Source organism: Akebia trifoliata, chromosome 3 (assembly GCF_017979445.1).
Source record: "Akebia trifoliata isolate Shusen 1 chromosome 3, ASM1797944v1, whole genome shotgun sequence".
Taxonomy (NCBI): domain Eukaryota; kingdom Viridiplantae; phylum Streptophyta; class Magnoliopsida; order Ranunculales; family Lardizabalaceae; genus Akebia; species Akebia trifoliata.
Window position 1 is genome coordinate 30,487,911 of NC_141377.1, and position 25,080 is coordinate 30,512,990.

Consider the following 25,080-nt stretch of genomic DNA (forward strand, 5'->3'; position numbering starts at 1 on the left):
ATTTCATCAACAAACGTGAAGGAAGATAAAACAAAAGTTGAATGCAAAAATAGAGAGATTGAGGAAATTTGGACAAATATTGTACAACTATGCAAGAATTTGAAAGAAAAATTAGATTTAAAAAAAGATGAATAGAATTATATGTAATTCAACATTTGGGTACAATGAATTGTATTTGTAATTTAAAATAACTGACTAGATTATCTTTTACATGTATGTTTTTTTATTATGTGTGATATAAAGTAACAGTTAAAATAGTCAAACAGACAGTATTCTGTGATTACAACGGTTGAAAGGGTAATATAGTCAATTTACCAGTTTTCAGCATTAAGTAACAAACAGTTTTATGTGATCACAGCGCTTAATTTGAATCAGTTCAGCACAATTCAGATCAATAAACAAACAGCAATTTCAGCACTTAAATTCAGCGCTTATACAGTTTCAGCACTTATTATCATTCAGCACTTATTTGTTCAGTTGTAACAAACAGCACCTCAGTCTTGAATACACCAGTCTCTTGGCTGGATCTGATCTGGAAGGAAGAGACGTCTGAGATTGACTAATATGTCCCCGGGATATCTGTAATTCCATTCCTTTTCGCTTTCGATTGTTAGTTCGGTCTGATTGAGGTGGCATAAGTTTTTCATCAATCTTGTTAAAATCCAGTGGCCTTATTGTTCCTTGAGTTTGCCCATCTAACATTTTTCTTAGCCACGGATCTTTAATCGGTTGACGTCGATCGGAACATTGCTCCCCTCTATGTCCTAACTTACCACATTCGTAACATGCCACTACTATTTCTTTTGACTGATTTAATATTATATGTTGTTGTTTCTTGTAAAACTCTTCCATCTCTTGAGTAGATATTTCAATAGTCTCGCTTCTTATGCATGGTTGTTTTCCCCGTGACTTTGCTAGTTTTGTAATTGTTTGCCTCTTATTAGATTCTAACTGTCTTTCTTCAAATAGGCTCTGAGGCGATAATTGTAATATCCCTACTTCTTCTCGCAGTCCTTCCTGTGTTGGGATGTTTACCCTCGAATCATTTTGGGATTTATCCTTAAGATGGTGGTCGAGCTTTTCTTGTATCCTCTCTAATCTCTTTGTCAGTTAACCCACCATAATCATTTGAGCCTCAAACATCTCTGATTGTATCATTTTCATATGAGCCTGCCTTTGGGATAACTCCGAGACTGCTTCTATCAACTGTTTTAACTTGGTGAGTTTATTCGACCCAGGTAGGTTGTAAAACCCCGAATTTTTAATTCCTATCTCGAGGAACAAATAAATAGTGGAATTTTAAGAAAATCTTGAAAGTGGGACTTAGGGTAAAATTGTAGGACCTTGTTCTGATCATTTTTAATGGAATTTGACCTCACCATTGGATTCAAAATGATCGAAAAATATACTTTAGCCTGTAAGCACGCTCAAATGTGAGTCCGAATATAAAAGTTGCAAAATCCTCGATTACCGGGTAGGACCAGGCTAAAACAGTGACTTTTTGTTAGAGGAATAATTTTTAAAATTCGATCATACCATTAGGTTCATAATGAAAAATTATTCAACATGGACTATTTATTTGTCATTTTTGGAGATCAGGAAGTCGACTTATTGTCAAAAATGAAAACGACATCAAGTTTAGGGGTCATCTCAGGCCAAAAATGTAAACTTTTTATAGAGATAAAATTTGTAGAAATTGACTACACCATTAGATCCGGAACGAAAAATTAGGTGAAATAGAGTATTCATTTATCAGTTTTAGAGTTCGGATGATCAAGTTATCGTCGATCAAAACAATAGGCGAAATACCGAATTCGTCCCACATTTTATATAAATAATATTTTTTAATTTTTTTTTCTCTCATCTTCCCCAACGCGTCTAAACAGCTGAGACTTATACGAAACGAAATTTTTTTCTCTTCGACCTTCCACCTCAGATCTCTCACAAACGGTTCGCCGTCGACGATCGACGCAGAAGGGAGAAATGTCCGCAGCTACGTTCTCTACAAAACCCACCCAACCTTTCTTTGTTTCACTTTCTATTTCACCCGATATCGTCAAAAATCAGTCGTATTTGGATACGGAAATTTCGAAACTTGACCTCGAATTTCGTCTGTTTCGGGGTCAAACCGTCTTCCGACGTAGAATGGAGAAACGTCCGCAGCCTCATTCTCTACACAACCCAATCAAATTCCTTCCGTTTTCTCATCTTTTTCATCCCGTATAGTCAAAAATTAGCCGTATTTTTATACGGAGATTTTCGTAACTTCGACGAGCACATCGAGATCTTCAAAACCACCGGGCCGGTTTCGAAAATCAGCCGCTTCGAAGTTCGGTCCGTCTCGATTTCCGTGTTGTTCGCATCGATTTCCGCGCACGTGCTTCAAATCCGTCGCCTAGTGATTGTAAGGAACTCTCAATTTCTATTAGTAATCGTAGATTGTGAAAATTGCATTTAGGATTTTATTAAAAATTTGTGGTGAGTTTCCAAAATATAGAATTCTTATGTTATTTAAAAATTCACGCCAGAAATTACATGTTTGATATGTTTAATTGTATTTTTAACAAATTATACGTGGGTAGGATATTTTATCGGGTTATTTCTGCCAGTTGGGTCCTGTGCACCGCTCGGACCCTGTTTTAATATAAGTTTTGTACTTTTTTCGAGGTTTTTGATAGAAATGAATTTCATAGTTAGAAAAACGATTTACTATTCAATTAACTCATGTTGAGTTGATGAATATCAGAAAATGGATGTTTTATTGAAGAGATTGAAAATTGTAAAAATCGAAAAAAGGGAAAAAGGATATGAAACGGTAAAATGTCAGAGTCACACCCGAGGGGTGATGTCTGCATTTTACGTTGTTGTGCTGTGTGTAGGTTGGTGAACAGATATCCAGGGATAATATTATTGGTTGCATGTTTATTTCCTTTCTGTTAGCGCGAGGCGCTGTTTACGTTTCCGTTATGTTATTTATTTTAGGCCGGGTGGCCATACTTGCATGGTAGGAAACTGGATATCTATTCTCAACCTTGTATTGTTAATTTCTCTTTTGTTTTCAAATGAAAATAATATATATAAGTAACTATTTTGTGAACTGTTAAAGAGTTTGTGAATGCCTGAAGGGATAGTACATCATATCATCCGGAGTGGTGTACTATCCTGGGATGTACGGTAGGGACCACCAAGCTCATACGTGGTATGGGACACGTATGAGAATGGAGTTACAACTGAAATCCGGGATATTCTTCTCTATCTTTACCAGTGAACTTGTAATGTAAAGGTGGTCGTATACGAATGGTTTGTATATTTGGGAATCACATGTACGCCTGATAGGCATAAATGAAGATGATTGGTCAGTGATCACTAACAATCTATAGTAGTCGAACGTTCTGACACATCGAAAAGAGACCCATTGCTTACGGTCACGTCAAACGGCCAGCCTGAGCCGGATAAATGGTCAACCAAGCGTGGTAAACAGCGACCAGCCACAAAATCAGGAACTAAAAGCCAGAGAAGAATTGTAACATCATGTCCCGACTGGGAGCGATCCAGTCGTGAATCCCAACTCTCTAATTCCAATACTCCACCATTGTGTATTATGTATCTGTTGCTTAGTTTGATATATAAAATGAAATGCATGTTTAATGTTTCCATTTGATCAATTAGATTTGTATAAAAATAGAATGTTATAGTGAGTAATGTTGATTGATGTAATGTCAGTTTTAAAATGTTTAGTTGCTCATCCCTGGCTATATGTACCAGTTAATCGTAGTTTATTCTGTAAAATTTTGTTTATTTTAAAATGATTCAGTATGTTTATTCGTTCATGTTAGGAGAGGTTATTGGCAGAAATTGTTGCTTCCTTACTGGGTAACCATTGTTACTCACCCTTTCCTTCTCCATTTTTTAGTCTCAGATTCAGAGCTTGGCGAGACAGGTATAGAGCACGAGTGAAGATCATCTGGTCGGTCAGATAGACAACCAGAGTTCGTCACCTGGTGAGTATTGGGGCTATACCCCCTAGTGGTGTCAGTTTCTCCAAGTAGTCTTATGGATTTGTCTTGAGTGTTAGGAATTTTGTTAGAGTGAGGAATTTTGTATAATCCTGTATATAATTTTTCTTCTTCCGCACTCTGATCTATCGAACATTATTAGACGTATATAGGCTTTCGCTAGTATTATATTTTGTTTGTTATATGTAGGATTGTATGTCGTTTATCAGGTGCAGGTTGAATCGCCTTGGAATGCTAACATAAACAGAGGAGACCATGCCGAAATTTCGAGGTGCCACCTCGTACCTTGAAATCTGACATGGGGATTTGTGTTAGTGTTCGGTGGGGTGTACTATCCTGGGATGTACGGTAGGGACCACCAAGCTCATATGTGGTATGGGACGCGTATGAGAGTAGAGTCACAACTGGAATCCGGGTCCATTCCTTTCTTATATTTACTTTCCATTTACATTAAGTTCTTTAATGAAATTAAGGTTTTACCCCCCATTTCGGAACAATGGAAATGGTTTCAAGATCCAAATCTCAAAGGATCAAAATCCGAATTTTGGTTTTAAGAACAAAACGTAGATTTCGACGTTTTCGGCAAATTTTCAAAATGTAATAACTTTCGCATTACTTTAAATTATGTTACAAAAACTATGGTGTGGAATCTCGTGATCGAGACTTTCATTTCGAAAAACCCGTTTTCAATTTCGAGAACTTTGAAAAATTGAGTTTCCGATACTTAGCCAAATTTTTACCAGCTTTCCCTATTTTTAATAGCTTTGGTCCCGTGCATCGCCGGGACCTCGTTTTGACTAAAGCTTGATGGTTTTGATGGAAATATCGAAAATGAATTTGCAAGATTGGAAATGAATGATTTGACTTGAAGAGACAAAAAGTAATGTCGAGAGAATGGGAAAAGGGATGAATCGGTAAAATGTCAGAGTCACACCCGAGGGGTGACGTCTACATTTTACATTGTATGTTGTGTGTAGGTTGGTGAAAGGATATCCATGTTATTAATGAAAGGGTTGCATGTTTATTTACGATTATGTTAGCGCGTGCGCTGAGTACTGTTATTTATGTGTAGGCCGGGTGGCCACAGTTGCATGGTAGGAACTGGATATCCATTCTCAACCCTGTTCTGTTAATTTTTCTTTCGTTTTAAATGAAAAATTATATATATGTAGCTATTTTGTGAGCTGTTAAAGGGTTTGTAAATGCCTGAAGGGATAGTGCGTCACATCATCCGGAGGGGTGCACTATCCTGGGATGTACAGTAGGGACCACCAAGCTCATATGTGGTATGGGAAGCGTATGAGAGTGGAGTCAAAACTGGAATTCGGGTCCATTCCTTTCTTATCTTTACCAGTGAACGTGTATTGTAAATGTGATCGTTTACGAGTGGAGTGTTATTTTAGGAATCACATGCACGCTTGATAGGCATAGACGAAGATGATTGGTTAGTGATCACTAACAATCTAGTAGTAGTCGAACGTTCTGACACATCGAAAAGAGACTCATTGCTTACGGTTACGTCAAACGGCCCGCCTGAGCCGGATAAATGGTCACCAGTGTGGTAAGCGCAGCGACTGGCCACAAAATCAGGAACTAAAAGCAAGATTTATGTTGTAACATTATGTCCCGACTAAGAGCGATCCAGTCGTGAATCCCAACGCTCAAATTCCATTACTCCACTACTTGTATTATGTATCTGTTGCTATATTTCGAATTATAAACTGAAAAGCATATTTATTATTTCATTGTTGCTCACTGTATTTGCATCAAATGGAAAATGTATAATGAGTATGGATGGTTGATGCTATGTGTAACTTTTAAACTGTTTAGTTGCTCATCCCTGGTTATATGTACCAGTTATTCGTAGTTTCAATTGTAAAACTTACATGTTTTAAAATAATGTAGTATGATTACTCGATTACGTTAGGTGAGGTTATTAGTAGGAATTGTTCGTGGACCTACTGGGTAATTATTGTTACTCACCCTTTCCTTTCATTTTTTTTAGTTGCAGATCCTGTGCTTGGGGAGGCGAGTGTTGAGCCATCCGTCGAGGAGCATCTGGTTGGTCAGATCGACGATCAGTGCCCATTACCCGGTGAGTATTGAGATTATTTCTCCTTGGAGTTAGTTCCTCCTAGGAGTTGTACATAGTGTCTTGGGCCGAGTGATAGGGCTATGTTAGAGTGAGGATAAATTTTTGTAATCCTGTATATTTTACCATTTTGCGCCACACTGATCTCACTTTACGCCATTCGTCACTCATTCTCTTCCATACCTTGTATGTTTTTGTCACATATTATATACAGGATTTGTTTGATTATTGTTTTATCAGGTTTGAGTTCCGTGGAACGCTAACATAAATAGATGAGACCATGCCGAAATTTCGAGGTGCCACCTAGTACCTCGAGACGGCCTTGGGATTTGTGTTAGCGTTTGGCGGGGCCTCACAGTGGCACCCCGCTAAACATTAACACAAAACCCCATGTCAAAACTCGAGGTATTAGGTGGCACCTCGAAATTTCGGCATGGTCTCCTTTGTTTATGTTAGTATTCCAAGGCGTTCAACCTACACCTAATAAACGACATACAATCCTGCATATATATATACAAAATATAACAATAGCGAAATCCTACATACATCTAATAACGAACGATAGATTAGAGTACGGAAGGATAACAAAACACGGAATTATAGAAACATCCTCACTCTAACAGAAGTCCTAACACTCAAGACACAATTCATAATAGTCATGGACAAATTGACACCACTAGGGGCTATAACCCTAATACTCACCAAGTGATGAACTCTGGCTGTCTATCTGACCCACCAGATGATTCTCACTCGTGCTCTATACTTGTTTCGTCAAGCTTCGAATCTGAAACTAAAAAATAGAGAAGGAAATGGTGAGTAACAATGGTTACCCAATAGGGAAGTAAGCAATTTCTGTCAATAACCTCTCCTAACTTGAACGAATAAAGATACTGAATCATTTTAAAATATACAAAATTTTACAGAAGAAATTACGATGAACTGGTACATATAGTCAAAGATGAGCAACTAAACATTTTAAAACTGATATTACATCAACCAACAGTACTTAGTATAACATTTTCTTTTTATACAAATCTAATTGATCAAATGGGAACATTAAATTTGCATTTCATTATATATATTAAAATAAGACAACATATACATAATACACATGGTGGAGTAGTGGAATTAGAGAGTTGGGATTCACGACTGGATCGTTCCCAATCGGGACATGATGTTACAATTCTTTACTGACTTTTAGTTCCTGATTTTGTGGCCGGTCGCTGCATTTAGCACGTTTGGTTGACCATTTATCCGGCTCAGACTAGCTATTTGACTTGACCATAAACAATGGGTCTCTTTTCGATGTGTCAGAACGTTCGACTACAATAGATTGTTAGTGATAACTAACTAATCATCTTCGTCTATGCCTATCAGGCGTACATGTGATTCCCAAATATACAAACCATTCGTATACGACTATCTTTACTGTACAAGTTCATTGGTAAAAATAGAGAGGAATAAACCTGGATTCCAGTTGTGACTCCACTCTCATACGCATCACATACCACGTATGAGCTTGATGGTTCTTACCGTACATCCTAGGATAGTACACCACTCTGGATGATATGACGTAATATCCCTTCAGGCATTTACAAACTCTTTAACATCTTACAAAATAATTATATATATATTATTTTCGTTTGAAAATAAAAGAGATATTAACAATACAAGATTGAGAATGTATATCCAGTTTCCTACCATGCAAGTGTGGTCAATCGGACTAAAATAAATAACAGAACGGAAAAGTAAACAGCGCATCGCGCTAACAGAAAGTAAATAAACATACAACCAGTAACATTATCCTTGGATATCCGTTCACCAACCTACACACAACACAACAATGTAAAATGTAGACATCACCCCTCGGGTGTGACTCTGACATTTTACTGTTTCATACCCTTTTTCCCTTTTTTCGATTTTTACCATTTTCAATCTTTCAAACAAAATATCCATTTTTTGATATTCATCAACTCAATTTGAGTTCATTGAATATTAAAATCATTTTTTTCAATTATGAAATTCATTTTTATCAATAAAATTGAAAATGTACAACACTTAGATCAAAATGGGGTCCAAGCGGTGCACAGGATGCAACTGATAGAAATAGCCCGTTGAAATATCCTACCAATGTATAATTTGTTAAAAAATACAGTTAAACATATCAAACATGCAAGTTCTGACGTGAATTTGAAATAATCGATTAAATTCTATATTTTTGGAAACTCATCACAAATTTTTAATAAAATCTTAAATGCAATTTTCACAATCTACGATTACTAATAGAAATTGAGAGTTCCTTACAATCTTTATGCGAAGGAATCGAAACACGTGTGTGGAAATTGAGGTAACTCGTACTTCGAGACGATTGATTTTCGAAATCAGCCCGGTGATTTCGAAGACTCGATGTCGTCGTCCTTTCTCCCTTCTGCGACGGAGGATGGTTTGACCCCGAAACGGATGAAATTCGAGGTCGAAGTTTCGAAATCCTCATATATACGTACGGCTGATTTTTGACGATACGGGGTGAAAAAGATGAGAAAACGGAAGGAATTTGGGTGGATTTTATAGATGTTGAGGCTGCGGACGTTTCTCCTTTTTGCGTCGGTTATCGACGACAAGCCGTTTGTGAGAGATCTGAGGTGGAAGATTTGAAAAAAAACAAATTTTATTTTTTTAAAATATGGGTTGCTGTTGGACGGGTTGGAGAAGATGAAGTGAAAAGAAAAAAAATAATTAAAATTTTATTTATATAAAATTATTTATATAATTTGACCATCTGGAATCCAAGACTAACAAATGAATACTCTATTTTCTCTAATTTTTCATTTTGGATCTAATGGTATGGTCAATTTTTGCAAATTCTATCTCTAACAAAAATTTACATTTTTCGCCTAAGGTGACTCCTAAACTTGACGTCGTTTTTCATTTTTGACGATAATTCGACTTTTGATCTCCAAAAATAACAAATAAATAGTCCATATTCAATAATTTTTCGTTACAAACCCAATGGTATAATCGAATCTTAATAATTCTTCTTCTACCAAAAAGTTACTATTTTAGCCTGGTCCGACTCGGTAATCGAGGATTTTACAACTTTTATATTAGGACTCGCATTTGAGCGTGCTTACAGGCTAAAATATATTTTTCGATCATTTTAAATCCAATGGTGAGGTCAGATTCCATTAAAAATGATCAGAAACATCCTAAAGTTTTACCCCTAAGTCCCACTTTCAAGATTTTCTTAAAATTCCACTATTTATTTATTTCTTCGAGATACAAATTGAAAATTCGGTGTTTTACATTTTTGGTACAAAACGCAATTTTCCAAGTGAGGGCACAAGTTAACAAGACCCTTCAATTTTTTTTATATATAAGAATCTTGAATAAAAACATGGGTGATTTACCAAAACATGCATTGAAAATTATCAAAATGGCACACCGTTCATTTTCATTCCGAAATCGATAAATTATTGCTTTGAGAATTAAAATATTTTCGTTAAAGTGGAGTAAAAAATTCACTATTTTATAAAACCTATCTGTTTTTAACAGTTTTACTAAAATTAAAATAGGAAAAACAAAACTTTTACTATTCATTTCAAACATTTACTGTTTTTTTTTTCTTTAAAAAAAATAAATTTTGAAAACGGTAATTTATTAATTATGGAATTAAAATGAATAATACATCATTTTGATAAATTTTCAATTTTACTGTGCCGTTTTGGTAATTCTCTCTTGAAACATTGAGTGTTTAGTGGCAATGTTCAACAAGTGCTTTATGCGGTTTAGAAATGCTTCCAAACACCGAAGGCATCATATTCGATTGGAACATTTACACTTCAAATATATGGCTTTTTTATTCCGTTCATTTCCCCAGCCATAGAAGCTTGATGCCAAAAGTGATTCCAAGTAGCTTCGATTTCTAGTCTGCTTTTGGCTTCGAATTCAGAAGTTGAGTGCTTCCCAACACGATTTTGACTACCAAAACTTCTTTGGATGGGCAGAAAGTTAAAATCAGCTCCTAGAAACTTCACTAAACACAACCTTAAATTATAAAAAAAAAAATTCTTATTTAACTCTACTAGTATTGTTACCATTTTTCAGGCCAACAATGTTGATTTTTACATAAATGGGCATGACCATTGCCTAGATGTCACGACCGTGTTCTTTCGAAGCGAGGTCGTGCGGCGCAAGGGGGTGCTAATCTACAAGCATGCTTGTTAAAATGATTGTACACCACAAACGTAACAAACAAACAAGTAAACGGGGCAACACGAGGCAAAACCCGGAGACAACTTTGCTGATATAATATTAATTACACGACGTAAAACATTACAAAAACATAAAGATGCGTTATAAAGCAATAGATGATCCTATGACAAGCGGGACTTCACGTAGCTTGGGTCGAGGGCTTCAGTCAACGTGGGTGCAGGTCGAGGATTGGGAAGCACTAGACACTCTTCCTACAAGGTGTATAATATTTCTTTCCTAGGTTTTCAGGCCAGTTATACTCCCTTTATTACAAAAATGCCACTAAGCTAACAGATATGCCCTAGCACAGGGTTGACATGGTTTCATATTGAGCCTTAGATAGTGTTACATGGGTGCTCCCGGGTGACTCCGGGATGAGCTTACACCTAACTCTAGGTGATAGAATTTATGGCCGACACAGACTCCCCCACCTGTTCTGCAGACGTCCTCGTTGTATTCTTCTGACAAAATCTTCAATCTTCTGCTTGAAAGATAGTAGGTTCTCTATACTCTCCTTAGTAGCTTCACATTCTGGCATGTTCTTCTGTGTGATGAAGTACTTCACGTGCTGTTGCTGGCTGGAATTGCTACTGACTTGACACTTTCTAGAACTTTGTTGACAACACGCTCTGGCTGAATAACTGAATGAGAAGATGTACGTGTTGGAATGCTGTGCGCGGTATCTGCTAGATCTGCATGGTACGACTTGAGACATATTGCATTGAAGACAGGGTGAATGCTGCGTAACCTATGCGATAATCAGAGTTTAGCAAATATGTACGTCCTTGGATTATGTCTCCTGTAGCCTAAAACAATAGTGTGCGAAGTTAAACAATGTTGGCTTATGATAATTTCAAAAGGACTCTTGTTGGAGGAAGAGCTTTTCTGAAGTTTGAAATTGAACAAATTCGTCAAATTCATAAGTTTGGCATTGGCAAGATGTCTAAAATACTCCAACATGGAATTGAATCTCTCCGTTGGCCAATCTGATTGAAGATGTCCACTGGTTGAAAAGTCTAGTTGAAACCCAAGTAAGCTGCATAGTTTGTCCCATAACTTCCTTGTGACTCTTGAATCTCTGTCGCTGACAATGCTTTTGGGCACATCCCAATTCTTGTTGACACTTTGACGAAGTAATTAAGGGGTTTCATCTGCAACTGGAACTTGATAGTAACTTGATTTCAAACCCAACTTTGTAGAGTACTTGACTGTCCCAAGTTTATCAAACAAGTTGACGACTGGTTGGATAGGATACCAGTTCTTGATGGTGATCTTCTTCGACGCTTGATAATCGACACAATGTAAGGGTGTACTTTATTACTATGTGCAAATCGAAGTGTACATTTTAATCATTCAAAATCAACACAGAAACCCACTAATAAGAGGTGCATGAATGGTGCGAAAATTACCTCCCGTACTAGACAGGGGATGAACAAGCCGATTCGACTCAGGCCACTGACACCAATTTCGATGTACTAACCCGAAGGGGCGATATAGTTTCATCCCACTGTTGTCCGTCCTTAGAACTATTACAATCCGAGCCTTCTTGAATCAAATTAAAAATTATTACAAATTCAAGTTCCTAATACAAATTATTTTCTACTAAAAAATAAAATAAAAAGTAAGTTGGAAGGTTGTTGTCTTCTTGGTAAGGGAACCGATTTGGTGGATAAAAATTTCACGTGTTGCCTTTCGTCAACTTTCGTCGAGTCCTTCACCTGAAAATAATAAGATTATCCAAGTCAGAATGCTAAGGAAAAAAAAAATTTCATTACAATGTGTATGATGTCAGAAACTTGCTCAACAATGGCTGTCGCGTCACCATGACGCGGTAAAATTTGGACGAAAATCGAAATTTATTTTTGGAACAATTTTTTGATGTATCGTAGATTGTAATGAAAATATTTTGATTTTTTTTTCTGTTCGTTTAGCTTCTATTTCAAGCAAATAAGATTCGATTTTGTTTCGAATCTCTATCAGATTCTTTTCGAAATGAAAATGAATCGAATCGTTGTCCCTGGCAGTGGCGCCAATTTGTTTGGACTTGTAGTTGTTGATTGTAGATATGAATTGAGCAAATGATTAAAGAAACTTTGGTAAGTGAGGTTCATTCCATAGGGACAATAACGATTCAGATTTTCTTTCGATTTAAAATCAAAATAGATTTTGAAAACAAATTAGAAGATTTACAATTAAGAAGGAAAAAAAGAAATTGAAATAAGAAGTGAATAAAACAATGTAAAAGAACTTAGAAGGATCAAATCAACCTTTGCAAGTCATCTTAAAAGAAATTGCTAGATAATCCTAATTCTAACTCAATCCACGCAACAAACCATTGTTCGTGGATTAGAAGATAAATCGGTTAACTCTTATAGGAAACTTGAAAATATAAATGTAAATCCTGAACTTAGAGGAGATTATCAGATTTGTATATCAAATTCATCACAAAACATATTAAGCTTGAACTCATCTAAGTATAACTCATCAAAGTTAGAATAATACGTACAAATTGGATGATCTTACCTTAAGAGATTTTCACAAAAACACAATTAAAACATGGACAATAGAATTAATTTAGCAATATTAAGATGAATTCGCTCCAGCGTCATTGACCTATCTAAGGAGAGTTTAACCAATCATCGCAAGGAACAATTTGCAATAATAATAAAATAGAGAAAACATGATGGAGAAGAGGATGAGATGATTTATGTTGCACTTTGATTCCAAGCTTTATGATCTAACAATGGAGTTACTAAGGGGAATTAAATAAGTAAAGAGAAGAGATGATTCTTTTAGTTCTTACTTTAAAATAATCATCTTTCTCATAAAAACTAAAAAATTACAGAGAAATTATGAAGAAAAAGAGAGACCCCTTCCTTTTGGACAATCCCTCAAATTATAGATTTCTATTTGGGTTATTAGGTCAGATTTTTGCTTGAGTTGATTTTAGAAGGGTCTTTAGTTGCAACGACTAAAGCTTTTGGAATGTTGAGCTTGAATCTCGAGGCATAATTCCTTGAGATTACCATGGACCACTAGGGATCTACCATCGCACACAGACATGGTGGATTTTGATTCCGAAATTTGACTGGTTGTTCCCTCTTGACTTGAACATTGTAACAAAAATTGTTAAAAAAATATTTGCCTCCGAATTTTGTCATTTTTACCTACAAAAAGTAAGTAAATCTATTAGTTTCAATAATTTGACAAATTAATATAATTTATGTTTATAAAATGACAAAGAACAATTAAGTGTCGATAATCTTCGTGTAATTACAATCCCAAAAATGACTTTATACAGAGAGATATTCTAATTGACATAACTCACTCTTAGATAATATGAAGAGTACTAAAATCCTAATGATCAATTATTTCTACAAGAGAGATTTACCAGAAAGACCTATATGTTGCAATTTTATTACAAAAACTCCCTTACTTTATCAAAGTTGTTATTGGACAAAACTTACTTTAGGAATCGTGCTATCATGACTAACTTAGAATGATTTCAAATCTTACTAAGGGTTGTTAGGCTTACATGGACTATTAAATTGGCAATCTAACTCCATAGCCTTCTAGATTTTCATGGAAAACATCAAATTCAAAAGAAAAAATTCTATAAAAAAAAAAATTCTTTTTGAGTTTGATCGATTGTATTGAAAATGGATGGCTACCAAACTCCCAAATTTAAAACTAAAATTCATTGGTGTAAATTAACCTTTTTTTTTTTAATTCTTAGAATTTTTTCAATTACAACCTTGTGGTATCAGATCATATTTTGGATGCCACAACTTGATTCAGTTAGGATCCACTCTAAGGCATGTTAAATAAAAAGTTAACTACATCATTTGAATTTTTATGAAGTGGATCCTCACTCCAAGGTTTACTGGGTAACATTCTTGATAGAGTAAGGTTTGGTGGTAAACAACCTTCATAGTTCCCTTAGAGTCATAGAATTCCAAGGGAGTCTTTGTAACAAAAATGCAATAGTTAGGTATGTTGGATTAATCTCCTTTTTTACTTAGAATATTATTAGAAGACATACTAATTTAATTGATTTACTTATGTAAGAGATGGTTGGAGAGGTGATGAATGAGAGAAAAATAAGAGACGGGTTTTGGAGAAGAGGTTTGATTAGTAGGTGTTGTGTGGAAGGGAATATGCATTTTTTGTGATCAGACAAAATTTCTTATTAGTCTTCTTTCTTTTTGTCCTTAGTTTCATTATTCACCAACAAGAAATCTATATGTAAGATTTTCATCTATTCTTTTATTTCTCTTTATCACATAAGTTCAGAGAGAGAGAAAGAGAGAAATTGGCCTGATTGATCGTCTTTTGTCGATTTCTTTTCCGACGTATTGGTGGTGGCATGCATAAGAGGAAAGAGTCAATTAGTGAAGAATGATGGAGAACTTTGGAAGAGAAGTTAGACAGATGTAGCCCATATGATAATAGGTAGCATGAGAGGGAAAATTAAAAAGCAAAATGTGTTTTCTTTTTCTATATGTATTTATATTAATAATAAATAAAAAATACTAAAATAAGTTTTGGATTGGATCTTTTTTGGGGTGGATTAGGGTACATCCAAATCCGATCCGAAATCATATCAGATTTCATATTTCAATTCGAATCTGATCCGAAAATCCACTTTTTCATGGTTTTCTAGATCAGATTGGTTTGGAAATTGGGTATATTTTGGATCATTACTAGTCCTATCAAGGATATATTCAACCTATGGACATGTTCCAAGGACCAAACTAACAAAAATATACTCCTTAGTGAATCTATAAGTGTTAGGTGAGTGCTTGGAGGCCGAAAAATCCAAGTGGATTTGCACTAAAGTCTCAAATCTACAAATTTTTCAACAAGTATGTACTTTCGTATATGGCTTACTTATTGACCATTTTTGCCAATTTTATAGGTCGAACTATAGTACGTTTAATTCTTAACTTCTATTATCTCCTTTAACTTCCAAAAATCCCCAACAAATAATTTTCTATTTCACTTTGGCTAACTCTTGGATCGATGAGACAAGGTGCCTAATACCTTACTCATCCTACAACCAAACCTCTTTACCCTTTACCTCTACGTGAAGATCAGTTTTGAATCACTATTTGCTTGAAAAAATAAATTTCAAAATATCTTTTATGTTATCCATTCACACATTAACTCTTTGAATGGTGACCACTTTTAAACTCACGTAAATGAGGTCAAAACCATTTGAACATCATGTATCTACACCTCAACACTAGATTTAATGGTAAAACTGTATTCTTTTACTAAGTTGGGGCACCAATGTGACACTTGCCAAATACCTTCCAATGCTCAAGTTAAAATGAAAGTTACCTAAAGTAATGGATATTAAACCTAACCACCTTCATCACCTTCTTTTTATATATATGGGAAATGCTAACGTCTAAGACCTTATGGGGACGTTAGCGTTGTCCAACAATTTTTTTTTTTTTAATAATACCCCTCCTCGTTTTCTCTTTTGGTGAAAAAAGACAATGTCATGTTAGTCTTTTACATAATAAATATATTTATTATGCCATTAATAAATGCATTTATTATGTTGGTATTGATTGCCAAAACATTTACTACAAAATATATTTAATTCAAAATTCTTAAATGTTGATAGTATTTATTATGTAAACAAGCATGTATTGTGTAAAAGATCAATACACCCTTATTTTTTTTACTAAAAGACAAAACAAGGAGAGGTATTTATTGGAAAAAAATACCATATTCACAAATAAAATCGCCACCTCGAGATTTGTGACAAGTAGGGGTAGAGAAACTGTCAACTGAGATTACATGGATCAAGAAAGTTTTAAATCCTTTAATGATTAGGGCGGAATTGTATTTTGAGGAAACTACTAAACTAAGATTTAAGGAAATAGACGCTATAAATGGTCGAAGATGGATAAGGGTAAATAATCTTTTTTTAAAGATTCTTTAACAAGTATCACATTGATGTCTCGAGAGCAACAAATAAGGAAAACACCCATCTTTAACAAATCAAAGCCTACACATTAATTATTTCGAGGTAGAAAGCAATGGCAAAAGATCAATTTCACAATTATAATTTTTTGTTATAAAGTGGCTTAGTAGATGCTCAATAATAAAATCACAGTTTAAATAGATTACAAATATCTAAATTTGTAGGTGTCAGCTAACTTAGTTGGTAAGAACTTTGGGTGACAATACGCGAAACAAATCCTCCAATACCCAATTACTTAACTCATTAAAACTAGGCTTGTCGATCAAAAAACAAGAATATATCTAAAATTCAAAATTAATTATTTTATTTCAAAAGGTTTCAAACTCGAGATTTTTAAAATATTTGTCTAACGTCATGTTAGATCTTAAATTAGTCGATGTGATAAGGTGATTCACTACAAGGTTGTCAAATGGGCTAGGGCCTTGATCTTGAGTCCGCAAAAGAAGGGTTAAATTTAGCCCATAAAATCAGATCTAGACTAGGGCCTAATAGTGTTTAATTGTACTCTGTTACTATATTACACACACACATATATATGTGTGTGTGTGTGTGTGTGTGTGTGTGTGTGTGTGTGGGAAGTGTTCGGAGGCCCTAAAGAGAATCAAACATTGTGCCAAACATTTTTGAAAATAGGGGTTAAAGGTTTCAATATAGGCTGATTTTTTGTGAGGATGGTCTCTATGGTGAAGAGATCATCCTTACCAAAATTCAACTCATTCCAAAACTTCTAACCTTAGGTTACAAGTTCAAGAATTGTGGACCGTCCAATTTTTATAAACCACTTTTGATGAGGTTAGAAGTTTTGGAATGGGCTGATTTTTTATGAGGATGATCTCCTCGTCATAGAGATCATCCTCACAAAAAATCAGCCCATTCTGAAAGTTCTAACCTATACATTAAAAAAATGTTTGGCACAATGTTAGGCTCTCTTTAGGGCCTTCGAATATATATATAGGGGAATGTTAACGTTTAAGACCTTGTGGGGACGTTGCATTCTCCAACTCTTTCCCTTTTCAACAATACCCCTATTCATTTTGTTTATTAGTGAAAACAAATAGAATTATATTGATCTTTTACACAATAAATGTTTGTTTGCATTGATTATCAAATCATTTATTATAACAAGACATTTAATTTTAAAGATTAAATGCCCTTAACAATTATTATAAAAGAGATAAGTATTAATTACATAAATAATCATTTATTATGTAAAAAAAACTAAAATACCTTTGTCTTTTTCATTAAATGATAAAATGAATAGGTGTATTATTGAAAAAAAAAAGTGTTGCAGAATGCTAATGTCTCCATGAGATCTTCGGCATGTTTGGCACCCTACTATTTACCCTATGTTTTGCCCTATGTGTTTTGTTCTACATGGGTTAGAAGTTTTGGAATGGGCTGATTTTTGATGAGGATGATCTCTATAGTGAGAAGACCATCCTCACCAAAAATCAGCTCATTCCAAAACTTCTAACCCCATCAAAAGTGGTTTACAAAAAATAGACGGTCCACGATTCTTCAACTTGTAAACATGGGGCAAGAAGTTACGGAATTGACTGATTTTTTGAGAGGATGATCTTCTCATCATAGAGATTATCCTCACAAAAAATCAGTCCATTTCAAAACCTTCTAACCCATGTAGCACATAACATATAAGGCAAAATGTAGGGTAAATAGTAGGGTGCCCAACATTATATATATATATATATATATATATATATATATATATATATATTTAGGTGTATAATTTTAATAAAATCTTCCTTTCTACTATGATGGAGATTGGACTTCTATTTTAATAAAATAAAAATAATATCAAACAAATATAAAAACTACACTAACTTAATTTTTATAAAGTTAAAAAAAAAAAATTGAATTTAAGTCCATTAGGGTGGAGTTTGGGTTGGCTGACCGAAGGAGGTTTAAGACTGATCTAACATACAATCAGTCTATAGAATTGGGTTAGGACTCAATAAAATTTTACTCTAATCCGGGCACTGTCGGTCACAGTAACTTTCTGTGAGAGAGAGAGAGAGAGAGAGGAATGAAGAGGAGTGGTGGGTGGAGAGAAAAATAAAATTGACGTGTTTTGGAGTTTAGATGGGCCGGTGGTATCGTAAAAGTAAATATAGGAAGGTGCTTGGAAAATTCGTTTGCACTAGGAATATGACCCCTTTAAGGGTGGGCCATCTCATGTCACATATATAAACTTTATTTGTTTTACGTTTTGCATGAAACTCGCAAACAAACAACTTATGCTTTTGTACTTAATGAGATTTGTTTTAATTTAACACGGAAAAAACGACTCCCCATGACACGAAATCAATGGGTATACCTGTGATTTTTGTTGGTTGGTTCAAAATCAAAATCGACAAAGAATCAGAATTAGAAGAATATGGTGATTTTGTTTCTAAGAACCCAGCACATCGACCAATTGCCACCCCTACATTAAATAAGCCGTTTTAGAGATTAAAAAAATAGAAAAGTAATCGATACAGTAGTCTTGAAATTTGTCGAATTGATCCAAAACTCAGTCAAATTGACATTGTTTGATTGCATTTTAAGACGACTTCCTCTTGAGACTCAGTGGAACCAACATGCCCAATTAATTCATGTATCGAATTTTCTATTTTTTATTCTTTTGCTTGTGCGTGCCGCAAGTACCAACTACCCTAACACGTGTTCAGTAGTTAAATATAATCACTTTTACGTGTTGAACTGAGCTAGTAGAAATACCACCGAGTCATGTAGCTATGTTTAATATTTTGGTAAAGATTTAAGAAAAACATCGTTATTTATGTTAAATAATAAAATGTATTTTTAAATATGTGTATATTTTATTTGAGTCGCTTAAATCGACTCTCAAATCAACAAATTGAGTCGACTCAGTTGAGATTTATCGATAGAGAATATTCTGATGCTTGTACCTTCTATATGGAATCTAATACGCTTGTAAAATATTCCCATTATTATGAACAAACAATCAAACCTATCGATTGAGTGATGGAACTTATCATCCACTAAATATGTGCCACGTGTATCTAAAATATTAATTAATCAACTGACAAGGACAAAGCTTTCAGGTTAAACTAGACCGAAATAGGTGGTATCTGGTGAGGAAAGGCCTTATGAGCTTACTTTTAAGAATTATTGTTGTCCTTACCCTCTTCCTTAAGTTTAGTCTGTTAGATTATCCTCGGGAATTAGGAATACGAATCTCGAGAAGATCTTGTAGTGTTTATCCCTAGAGAAGACGTTCTCTCCAGTGGTTTGCAACAACTAAATATAGCCTATAAAATGCTCTAACATTAAAAGCCCAAACTGGGGAGAACTCTGGAGGCTTGAGAGTGATCAGAGAACCATGGCTGGTTTTTATAAGAAATCCATGGTTATGTGCCTTGTCTTGATAGCTATTTTGTGTCTTTGTTTGGTGTCTAGTACTTGTGCCAAGCTTCAGAGGTTGGAACACCCTATCAAAGGTGATGGGTCTCTTAGCTTTATGGTGGTTGGAGATTGGGGAAGAAGAGGAACTTATAACCAATCCCAAGTAGCTCTTCAGGTTTAGATTTCTCACATAAAAACTCTTCTTCAATTGCCTTCCTTTTAATATATATGACTTTAAATTATTGTTTTTTTTTTTTTTTACATTTTTTAATGTCTTTTCTACTTGTCATTTGAAGTCATGGTGTTAGTGTTAGACTTTGGTGCATCAGTGCATGCCTCTTAGACATAGTGGAATCATCATGTCACATCGTCACTAGCCTAGAAAAAGATCAAATAATCTATCATGCCAATGTTTCTAGAACGATCACAAAATTTCAACACTTTCAACATAGGAAATTAGATGGAGACCCAAAGAATGCCTAGCAAACTCAGAGAATTCAAGCGATTTTTTGTATCTGTTTAATGGGACTCAACCTCTTTTGTAGAAGATGAATTGATCGTTGCATAGTCCTAGTTCAACAACAACTCTTATTTGATGATCATTTGCTTAAGTCATCTCGATATCATTTGTAAGCGAGATAAAATGTAAAATCAGGATTTAAAAATAATGATGTCTTGAGACCATAGGTCAGTTTTTTTTTTTGTAATTGATTTTTTTAATGTTATCAATTCAGCTTATTTGCTTGATTTATTGATATATGCTCCACTTGGATCTTGGGAGTTTGATCAAACTACACAACCCAAAAAAGAAAAAAAAAATATTTATATAAATTTGATCGATATAAAAGGGTAGCTAAACAAGAGGATGTCTCAAAACCCATCTGAGCTGACCCCCTAACTGTCCCTAGTTGATTCAACTTGGAAATCTTTGTTGATAGTTTTAATTTATTTATTATTGATTAATTTCATTTTTTTTTTTTAATTATTTTTGTTAATTTTACCAATAGTTAAAGAGGGATTTGTGGGTTAATCAACTTTTCCAATTTTAAAATACTGTGTTCGAAAATAGTATTTTTGGAAGAGTCGTGCCGGAGTGACCTCAAGATTGTACCTCACATCGAAAAGCATATAGGGTTCCTGCACACTTTCACGTCAGGATGTGGGATATGAGGTATAATCTTGAGGTCACTTCAGCATTATTCTTTTGAAAATAGTATTATTATAGAAAACTCATTTTGCTTTTCCTTGACATCAAAACAATGTGGACCAGCTATAACAACCCATCCCAATCAAAATGGAACAATGTGTAACTCTTGATGTGACTCTCTCTTCGGAGAGAGTGCATTTCTACTCAGCTTTTTGATTTACAGAAAAAAAAAAAAATCATCTCAACTTTTTCTAGGAATGCTTACAATCATCTCCCTACCCTTAGGTGGCATGTGCATTCGCATATGTATTCTCAAAATATTTATTGCGAGAATATAAAAACTTTCAATCATTAATGTTCAAAAATATTTAAAAAAAAGGGATATTTACGAAAAAGTAATCATTCAGTTTTGGTAATTAAAATGAACAATTAGTCGGAATCGTAAATAACTTATTTCAGCTCACAAAATGGTAATTCACTCTAAAAGAAAAACCTTCCAACCATTGAATTTCCTGTTTGAATTGTCTGGGTCATGTGTTTTTCCATGATTCATCTTTCACAGGTGACCGGATCCAGATCCGGATCATTGTCATCCTTATCTAAGGAATTAGGGTTTTCTAAACGAATCATGTTCCATAATTCTACTTAGTCCGTAATAACCACATCTATTGTTATTGAAAGAGTGTTTATATTTGTTTTCATTATCTCAATTTACGTTCTTTTGAGATTAGAACTTGTATTTTTAGAATCTTCAACTTGAATATTTCTTCTAATGAGGATTGTAATCATCCTTTCATTGAACATGCCCCAAACCATCATACTCTAATTTTTCTTAAACACCTATTTTAGCTATTCCTACATTGTTTCATTCTTTTTAATCTTACATTTTCTAATCTTCTCACTCATCCATCTCAACGTCTCATCTTTTTTACACCCAATTTATTTAGATGTTGATTTTTGTTCTTGTTTTACTAAACTTTTTCTTTTAATTTAAATGATATATATCTGTTACAAGGCACTTCAGAAGTATACATCCACTTTAACCATCAAGATTTGATGATATGGTCAACATATATCTTCCTCAATCTTTATATCCTTTTGGATGATGGATGTATTTTTTTTAAACATCTAAATTGTTGTAGATGGGAAATATTGGAGAGAAGTTAGACATAAATTTTATTGTCTCAACTGGAGATAATTTCTACGACGATGGATTGACGGGTGTTGATGATCCAGCATTTGAGGAATCATTCACCAAAATATACACAGCTAAAGGCTTGCAAAAGCAATGGTACAATGGTAAATTACTATAATTTCCAAAGGCCTAATAGAATATATTTATCTAAATACTTTGAATTAGAAAATAATTTATTTGAAATATATGAATTTGTTGCAGTATTGGGGAACCATGACTATAGGGGTGATGTCGAAGCACAACTGAGTCCTATCCTTAGGAAAATCGATAACAGATGGCTTTGCATGAGATCTTTCGTTGTTAACGCTGGTGATTTAATTCTCCTCTTAAGTTTTTAGATAATTTTTAGGTTCCCCTCTTTTGACCAGAGTCTTCCATGAGAGCTTAACATAAAATGCCCAAAATGCCTATTTGTCTTAAAACTTGAAGGGTAAATATTTTTTCGAGTTATTCTCTTCAGCCTAGCATCAATCTCTTGTCAAAAACCTTTGATTAGTTTTCTAAAAAATTCTTCTCAAGAATGGCAACTAAATTTTTTAAACTAGAGGCTTTTTTTCGGGTACAAGGAATTTGTTTTCAAGGAAAAGAAAACAAAGAATTTCTTGTAAAAATAGTCACGAGAAAAAGAATTTAAGCGCTTGATTGTAACTAGGAAAATGTCTAAAAGAGAGTTGATTTTTAGTTTTGGAGGTCAAGTTTATAGTGGGAGAATAACATTAAGAGGGAGGAAAATCATTTTCCTTGGGGGTTGGTAGGAATGGTTTTCCATTGAAAATGTGCAATCACACACGAAATTTGCATTTTCTAAGAAAATCCATTTTCCTGACTATTTTTCACATGCAATCATAAAGACCTATAGGTTGAGGAAAATTTGGGATTTTGTGTAAAAACAAAATGGCAAGAGGACCTACAAATGCATTTGGATCATTTTTGTGCCACAACCGTTTCTCTTTTTCATTTCTTTTCTTATGCGTTTTTAATATTATACTGCTGAAGTGACTTCTAGATTGGACGTCACATCGTACATTCTGACATGAAAGTGTATGGGAACCATAGATGCTTTTCCTCGAGATACATGTGGAAAAGCATCTATGACTTCTATATACTTTCAGATCAAGATGTGTGATATGAGGTCCAATCTTGAGGTCACTCCAACACAACTCTTTTAATATACTTGTTCTATATTTGTTTTTTTTAGAAATTGTGGAGTTTTTCTTCGTGGACACAACTCCTTTTGTAGACAAGTATTTTACAAACCCGAAGGACGATACATATGACTGGAGTGGTGTGCTTCCTCGAAATAAATACATTCGTAACCTTCTACAGGTAATTAACTATTTAATATTATCATATTATTTATGGGATTAAAATTAATTTTAAGAACCAAACCCTTATATCAATGAGAATGGATTAACTTAATGATGTGGAAATAGGATCTTGATTCGGGGTTGAGAGAGTCAACTGCCAAGTGGAAGATTGTACTTGGTCACCATACAATGAGAAGCGTGGGTACTCATGGAGACACTCAAGAGCTCGTAAACCAACTTCTTCCAATTCTGGAGGTAATTAAATCATTTCTATAAGAATTGTGTTTTTGATTTTGATGACAGTTTTTCAAAAGTGTTTTTTCAAGCTTAGAAGCACTTCCAAAAGTCGTGTGTCCTTAGTTTATGCTTAATTGACCATAATGTCCTTAGGAGAGATGTTTGAACTTCGAAGAAAGAGAATAAGGGGCATTTTAGTAACTAAGTATTATGATGAATTGGGTCATTTCCATTTCTTTTTCTGTCCCTACTTTCACAAAAGCTAGAAGCCAAAAAGAGAATATGATTAGTAGGACAGCTGTTTTTACATTTCTGATGTGGACGTTCGTGCATAACCATAGATGTTGTCACTCCAGCACGACTCTATTTAATAAATCTCATAATTATCATCCACGCCTTATTAAGGTCAAATATTATTTAAACAACTTATCCAAAACCGTTAAAAAAAAATCTTGAGTCATGTTGGAGTAACATTGAAATGTACATCGATTCTCACATTACTGATTTGGAGGTACACAGATAATTATAGATGCTTTTCATCGACGTTTTTTTCACTCGTATCTCTATGAAAAACATCTATGGTTTCGCATATACATCCTTGTCAGCGATGTGAAAATCGATGTACATTTTAATGTTACTTTAACATTTCAAAATTCTTTTTTGACACCCTTGTCATTATGATTTTTTTTTTCCAGGCTAATAATGTTGATTTTTACATAAATGGGCATGACCATTGCCTAGAACACATCAGTAGCACTACAAGGTACATAATACATCAAATTCAATAAATTCTTTTTTTCTTCTAAAAATGGGTTGGTAGGCCTTTCTAATGGTTTTTGGTTTTCTTATGAAGTCCGATCCAATTTCTAACAAGTGGAGGAGGTTCAAAGGCTTGGAAGGGTGAAATTAAAGGATTTGACAGAGATGAAGTTAAGTTCTATTATGATGGTCAAGGTTTCATGACAGTACAATTGACTCCAAATGATGCCCACATCACCTACTACGATATTTTTGGCACAATTTTACACAAATTTAATGCCATCAAACAGATGTACTTAACCATGTAGAGAAGTACACACAATATCTATATATGTTAGTGGGTAGCATGTGGTGTGGGGTTGCACATTAGTTACAAAATCGGAAGTTATGTAAGGTTAGATGGATCTTTATAATTAATATAAAAGCCTATTTTATAAGTTTTAGATACTTCACTTTTATAAAGTGCAAGAGTTTGCCCATAGTAGGCATCCCCGTTTTGGATTAGACTATAAAAGAGAAAAAATAATAAAATTAGAAGAGAATTATTGAAAAGAGGATAGAAGAGGAAAGACGATATGTAATTGAAGGGGGTGGTAATTCACTGCTAGGGCTATCAATTGGACCTTATTGACCCTCTATCCTTGCTTGGCTTGGCTAGAAAATTGTGGGTTCGAGCCTTGATCTTGACTCTACA

General features: G+C 34.4%; 1 protein-coding gene across 2 annotated transcripts; it reads left to right on the top strand.

Moving 5' to 3' along the window:
- The first annotated feature begins 19,659 nt into the window (after positions 1-19,659).
- Positions 19,660-24,829, top strand: LOC147406338 (purple acid phosphatase 3-like). 2 transcript variants are annotated; one of them, XM_086434294.1, is made up of 7 exons: positions 19,662-19,916; positions 22,031-22,187; positions 22,285-22,392; positions 23,282-23,409; positions 23,517-23,645; positions 24,323-24,390; positions 24,481-24,829. In XM_086434294.1, the coding sequence occupies exons 1-7, from the start codon at positions 19,719-19,721 to the stop codon at positions 24,692-24,694; spliced, it is 1,002 nt and encodes a 333-aa protein (XP_086290420.1). In that variant the 5' UTR covers positions 19,662-19,718; the 3' UTR covers positions 24,695-24,829. The 2 variants fall into 2 exon arrangements, with proteins under 2 accessions (XP_086290421.1, XP_086290420.1); XM_086434295.1 differs by lacking the exon at positions 22,285-22,392 and having other exon boundaries at positions 19,660-19,916.
- Positions 24,830-25,080: the final 251 nt, after the last annotated feature.

Coding starts and splice junctions, on each gene's coding strand:
- LOC147406338 (XM_086434294.1), top strand. CDS start 19,719: ATGGCTGGTTTTTATAAGAAATCCATGGTTATGTGCCTTGTCTTGATA. Junction 22,188..22,284: donor GCAAAAGCAATGGTACAATG/GTAAATTACTAT, acceptor AATTTGTTGCAG/TATTGGGGAACCATGACTAT. Junction 23,410..23,516: donor ACATTCGTAACCTTCTACAG/GTAATTAACTAT, acceptor ATGTGGAAATAG/GATCTTGATTCGGGGTTGAG.